Raw genomic sequence first — 6974 nt, forward strand, 5'->3', positions numbered from 1 at the left:
CACAAATATTACATTCACCAATGCCCCCAATTCCTACAACCGACAAACAGCTAGTCTTGGAACCGATTAAAATACAAAGACTTACATCGCAAGCATTGACATGGTGTGTGTACGGTGTATTAATGTGTGTGTGTGTGTGTGTGTGTGTGTGTGTGTGTGTGTGTGTGTGTGTGTGTGTGTGTGTGTGTGTGTGTGTGTGTACGGTATATGAATGTGTTAACAGGTGGATGGGGAGGCAGTCTACCTACCATTCTCCTCAAACCAGCTCACGGTTCATAAAAGAAACAGGTGGGCCATCCTGGAAACCAGTTTCCTCAAGGTAAGGAATAGACATACACACACGGCATTAAATGTTTGATTAATTTCCATTCATGGCTATATATGATACAATGGTTGATGCAGATACATTTTGGTTTCCAAAAGTTGACAATAACCGGCAAGATGTTTTCAATGATTTGGTAATGTGCTAGTTATTATGGAATATAATAATAATTCTTGATAGGCCTGTTTTGTCTTTGTCCTAATGGTGATGGTGGAAGTTGACGAATATTAACAAAGATACATAACACTCCCTGAAAGTTATTCTCTTCTTATTCATCTTTTGTTCTTAAGGTCTCTTATGATTGGCGTAGTGCCGTGAGGGTAATGGTGGCGACCACTTATCATAACGCGTTATGTGGTCTCTGTGGAAACTTCAACAATGATCCAAAAGATGACCTCATGCTGTCCAATGGGAAAGCTGCTTCCAATGCAAAGGAGTTTGGAATCAGCCAATTGCTTGCCAGCGTGCCGGGCTGTTCTCATGAGTGTAAGGCTAGGGTTAAGGTTTTTTTCTGATGTTAATAAGTAGTCAAAGTATTGGTTGCATAGGGATTGAAAAACATGTTTCAAAGTCAGCGACAAATTGGTCATTGTATAATTGCAAAGGAATTAGGAAGGAATTAAAAGCAATTTAGTTTAGATTAAGATCTTAATGCCTCCTCCACGTCTTTTAGTTTAAGTTCATTCAGTTTCAGGGAAAACATCGCAAGAGAAACAATTCTTCAGTTGAGTTTACTTTTCCACTTCCTTGCAGAAATTAAGGAATCGTTAAATGAGTTAGTCAAATGTTCTCTCTCTCTCTCTCTCTCTCTCTCTCTCTCTCTCTCTCTCTCTCTCTCTCAGGTAAGGACTGTGCACCAGAGCTGAGCCCTGGCGACGCGCCCCCTGCCTTCAAAGCGGCCTGTGAGGTGATCAGGAAGCGGGACGGGCCCCTGAGGGACTGTGCTCGGCTCCTGGATGCGGAGCAGTTCTACGGGGACTGTGTGTTTGACATGACGCTGACCAAGGGGAAGCCCGACTCCGCCTGCGACGTCATCAGCGACTACGTGGACGACTGCCAGCAGCAGGGGGGCACCGTGGAGGACTGGAGGAGCAAGAACTTTTGCTGTAAAAACACACTCTCAATCTGGCTCAATGATATACATTACATGTGTAATATACTATGAATTGTAAATTAACTTAAGGGAGACACAACCACATTTGTGTACTAAGTGTGTGTGTGTGTGTGTGTGTGTGTGTGTGTGTGTGTGTGTGTGTGTGTGTGTGTGTGTGTGTGCGTGTGCATCGCAGGGATGCAGTGTCCAGCCAACAGTGTGTACAGCCTAGCAGCCCCAGGATGTCCTGCCACCTGTGGGTCTCTGTCCCGCTCCTCTAAATGTCAAGAACCCGTCGCCGAGGGCTGCGTCTGCCAACACGGCTTTGTGCTCAGTCAGGTACTCACTCTACACTACTAACTAACACTACCACTGTGCTGTAACTACCATGACTGCGTGTACGCCTTTGCTGCAGAGATCAACGCCCCCGGCCTGTTGATCACTCGCCTCCTGTCCCGCAGTAGTTCATGATTCACTCACGACCCCTTTGAACACCCCTCAGTTTAAGGTCTGTGGCAGGATTGTCTTCACCAAGTCTGAGTAGAAAGCTGTCGTTTCTCATGGTTCCGTACGTGCTGCTTCTTGTACCACAACGGTGTGGAAAACTTGATCCTCATTGGTCAGTGACGTTCCAAGGGTGTGCATCATATAATATTATAGTTATGATATATATCATTTCAGCTTATTAGGCTGATTAAAAAATATATAATATTTTACAAGATAATGAGCTACTCTGAGCTGTCCCGGGTATTTTCTGACCAAGCTGTGAATAAACACTATAATCTGCACCTGTTCCCTGTATACTGAGTATGTTGTAACAAAGCCTACGACCAATAGGATTAGATAGCTAGCGTAGACAAGCATGTAATAATGTTGGCCGATCTTGAGTCAATCCGTGTGCAGAGCTTTTCCTAGACACGAAAGGTAAAGGTTGTGGTGAAGTTGGCTAACTCCGTGACCATCCCCTCCCCAGGATCGCTGCGTACGACTGGACCAGTGCGGCTGCCAGTTTGAAGGCCGCTACATCCCAGCTGGGTCACAGGTGTACACAGATGGCTGCAAGCGCGTCTGTAAGTGTGAGCATGGGATGGTCACGTGCGTGATCCAACCGTGTCACAAGGGAACCAGTTGCAAGCTGAGGAAGGGGGTGTGGGGATGTTACAAATGAAAGAAACCAGGCGGACTCTTTGGGCTCATTCACAACTTTTTAAAGGGCTAGTCTATATGATCAGTAACTATGACAGAAATGTGAGATTGTTGACTACTGATAAACTTTCCATCTGGTTCATATTACTCTCTTTCTTTTTTTCATTCCTTCCCATATTCATATGGAATTTACTTGCATAAATAAAACTATTGCATTAAATCAAATGTATGGTGTGTAATTCATGAAGTTATCCAACTAAATATTGTATTGGTCATTTTGCTTTTCACCTTTGTTTCACCAAACTAAATTAGTTTGAAAGCCCTGGAGCCCCAGGTGTCTTACCAGACACACATCAGGGAGATAACATAACTTATCCAACTCTTTTTTGGGGTTGTTTATTAAAAATACTGCCCTTTTCCACTCTCTTAAATCTTAACTACAACGTAGTGTGCATCAAGTTAGATATGAAAAATAATGAACGGACCAAGATAAAATTCCTCCAGAAAAATCTGGTTTTATTTGAAAAACAATGTTTTTTTATGTCAAGTTCAGAATCCTGAACCACATCTAATGATGATCCAATGATACATTTGTTCATGACCAATCTCGAACCAAAAAAAGAACAATTCCGGCCACTTTCTGCGAGCCGGGAGCCACGCTACCTGAGGCCCAGCTTCTTCTCCCTCTGCTTCTTCCGGACCACCTCCATGTTGCGGTCCTTCCACATGCTCTTCCTCAGTTTGATTGGATGGCTGCCCACATATTTCCCTACAAAAGAAGACATATCCATTGAACTAGTTAAAAATGAACATGAGCTATGCAGTTAAAAGCGTTGTATGCTAACATGCATTTGTACGATTGAGGTCAAATATTTGAGGGCATTATATCTTTAAATGTACATGTTGATCATGTATCAAATCATTCCATCCTTCATATTTTTACTTTCTAAAACAAAACAGGAAATGTTATGCAGAGAAAACCAAGAAACGGTATACTGCTATAGTTGACATATGGTGCTATCCATTTGTGGTATGCCCAACCGTACGAGTCATAGGGTATAAATCTCCCAGCTTTTTCACGGCATTTCAGAGGCAAGCCCCCTTTTGGTCGTAGTATAAACCTTCTCACTCGTAGTTCTGAAAGTACAGCGAGTTCAGTGAGGCTGACCGTACGACTTGTGACATTTTTTAATTATAATATTCCCTAGTGATACATTTTTACTGTAATACTCTCACATAGCCATATCCAGTAGCACCAAGCATAGTTTAGAGGTAATTTCCCCTCCTAATCGCCAGAGGGCAGCACTGAACACATTTGACAAAGTTACAGAACATTTACACTAGGGGCAGCAACGGACACACAGAGGAAGTGAGAAAACCATAGAAGAACACCTGAGATACATAAACTCAGACTCCGCCATTTGAGGGCAGAATCTCTTGGGCGGCGTATCGATTGGATATTAAGCTTAGAGACGCTCCACGCGTGTTATGTACGATCCCTCTCCTTTTGTTTCATAGACGATAGACAATAGACCAATAACCTTAACCAAATAAAGTGAGTTAAAAGCGATCCTGTCTTGGCGGCCTTTCCTGGACCAAAATCCACAACAGACTCGACAACAAAAATGGCTGCGCCCGTAAAGAGAATTACTTTCTTTGTATTTGTACCACATTGGTCATTTTAATGTTGATTTTAAATGCACATATACATGTACCATATACACATATACATGTATATATACATATACATACATATATACATATACATGTATATATACATACATATATGTATATATATGTGTTATGCCATGGCAACGCCGTCACCAAGTAAAGCTGGGGGGGGGGGCGGCATGGCAACGCCGTCACCAAGTGAAGCTGGGGGTGGAGGGGGGGCCATGGCAACGCCGTCACCAAGTGAAGCTGGGGGTGGAGGGGGGGGCCATGGCAACGCCGTCACCAAGTGAAGCTGGGGGGGGGGCGGCATGGCAACGCCGTCACCAAGTGTAGCTGGGGGTGCAGGGGGGGTGAGGGCGGGGGGGGGCGGCATTGGCAACGACGTCATCAAGTGACCTGGGGGTGGAGGGGGAGGGGGGGCGGCATGGCGGCATGGCAACGCCGTCACCAGGTGACCTGGGGGTGGAGGGGAGGGGAGGGGAGAGGGGGGTGGCATGGCAACGCCGTCACCAGGTGACCTGGGGGGGGGCGGGAGGGCATAGGGGTGGGTGCACCCCCAGGTCACCCCATGGGCTGTACACACCTAGAGGCTCGGGTCTCGGTTCTAAATGCTGGCTGGGTGAGGGAACTGAATGCGGCCGTCTCTCTTCTTAAAGGGGACTTCTTACTGCACCACCAGGGGTGAATGTCATCAGCCGTTACAAGCCGCTTTTGAGAACCTGCCTCTTCTGTGTCCACCGAGATGTGTGCTGTGTGACAGATCGGTCCACCAACCGTAGCAAACGTTGCTCGCCTATCCGTCACACGTCTAGGTGGACACACGCCCACTTGTGATGTCAGAAGAGGCACATTTATTTTCAAAGCGTCTTGTAAACGGCTGCTCACACTCACCCCTGGTGGTGTGATATGTCCCCTTTTAATGCCAGCTGGGGGGCTGGGATTTGAACGCAGAAGATGGCCACCAGTTTAATAACGCCCTTGGTCCATTTGTCTTGGTGACCTCTAAGGTCGCTCTGGCCTCGTCGTCTGGGCGTCAGGTGTCCCAAGCTTTGAGGGACCGGATCCAGAAGTTCTGATCCGGAGCCAAGCCTTTACTCCATCCTGAATAATAGTCACTTCTCCGGGAGGGATATCTTTTCATGAAAACCCTGTTGTGGTTGGTTGGTTGAAGTTGAAGTACCTTGGATCCGGTTCATTTCTGCTTCCTGTAACTCAAAACTTGGGACACACCTGAAGCCCAGAGGTGAAGCCATGAGGATGTTCTTTGTGATTGTTCGAACCACCGGCATGTCCTTCTTGAGAGACGGAGGATGGTCTCTTATGGGCACGTGGTCGGTGTATGGATTGTGTGTGTTTGGGTCAGGTCAGCGGTGGTTGTGTGTGTGTGTGTTAAATGTGTTGCTGCAGGGTGTGTAGGTTACCATGGAAGTGAAAGGGTAAATAGTGCTTTTTGTATGCAGCTGCCGACTCTCCATCCACTGAAGTAGCTGAGGAACGGCACATATGTACATATGTAAAGATTTGGAAAATGTGCTTGCGTTCAGTTAAATCTCTCTTCAGTGTTGGATGAATGCATGATGATGAAACGTTCACGTGCTTCAGAGAGGAATCACCTCTGGGGAAATCTTGATCTGAGTTCCAGAGAAGCACAGAGGAGATGATAATTGTTCATTAACAATGTAAATAAACATCAAGTGTTAGTATGTTTGCAAGTAATATATATATAGGATGGCTTGAGTTGACTTTTTCTGCTTCCTAGATTAGTGTTGTTTTTTTTTACTTTTAATAAAACTTTGATTGAATTTCACTTTGTGTGATGAATGTTATTTTTATGGACGTATCGAACAAACGATCATTTGAGGTTTGACAAAGTGAAAGAGGTCGAATTCCTTTTATTTTCTTAAAAACATTTAGTGGTGTAAAAAAAATGTGTTAATGTACTTAGTCATTCGTAAAAAGTATTGTAAAGAGTTATCCCCGTTTTCAGTGACCTGTCCCCGGCTACTGCTGTCCCCGGAAATGTCCCCGGATTTCACTGTGACTGAAAGAAAGATCCGACCCCCCCCCCCCCCCCGTCAACAATCCCGTCCGACCGCAACCCACGTTTGCCAGGCACTGCTACGATCAGACCTCCGCTCTGGTCGTAAAGCGCTTATGTCAGCGATCCCCCGCGGCCCATAACGCGGGATTGAAACCCGCTGCCCAAAGGCCACCACGGCTTTAGTAACTCTGATGGTTGACCGCAACGCTCCCGTGGATGAAACCGACACAATACGTGTCTTTAAAGGTTGTTTCGGAGCCTTTCGTTTCGTCCACCGCTGAGTTCCCCATAAGATGCGTGAGTAGATGGGTCATTTCAAATCATGGGATCACAATGCGAGCACGTCGCGACGTGCACTTTTTTTTTTGCTTGGTTTCAAGTTTCGACGCGCTCCCACTGGGTCGTGTGTGAAGCTCTCCTGTCATCGCGTGTCATGTTGTAGGAAGTGGGACTGATGCTGCTACTAACTAGCATTATGTTACCTATAGCCCATACAAAGCAACCTGCTGGGACCCATACAAACTCTGGGAGCTTAATTTGCTCTGCATTGGAGTATACGTCAGGACGCGTTTTGGGTATAGGAGCAAAGCCGTGTATAATGGTGGTACGATTCTTGCAAACCGAGATTGTTCCACAGTTTCATCCACAGGCGACTAGCGTCAACATGAGCGGTTTCACAACACGCAACATGCGCTCAG

General features: G+C 45.8%; 1 protein-coding gene across 1 annotated transcript; it reads left to right on the forward strand.

Moving 5' to 3' along the window:
* Positions 1–645: 645 nt before the first annotated feature.
* LOC311354245 (alpha-tectorin-like) lies at positions 646–2583 on the forward strand (the record flags this gene model as incomplete). Its single annotated transcript, XM_084474043.1, has 4 exons — positions 646–808; positions 1165–1428; positions 1612–1754; positions 2389–2583. 4 exons carry the CDS (start codon positions 646–648, stop codon positions 2581–2583), a joined length of 765 nt encoding a protein of 254 aa, XP_084330169.1.
* Between the last annotated feature and the right edge of the window lie 4391 nt (positions 2584–6974).

Source organism: Micromesistius poutassou, assembly GCF_964030765.1.
Source record: "Micromesistius poutassou genome assembly, chromosome: 10".
NCBI classification, from domain to species: domain Eukaryota; kingdom Metazoa; phylum Chordata; class Actinopteri; order Gadiformes; family Gadidae; genus Micromesistius; species Micromesistius poutassou.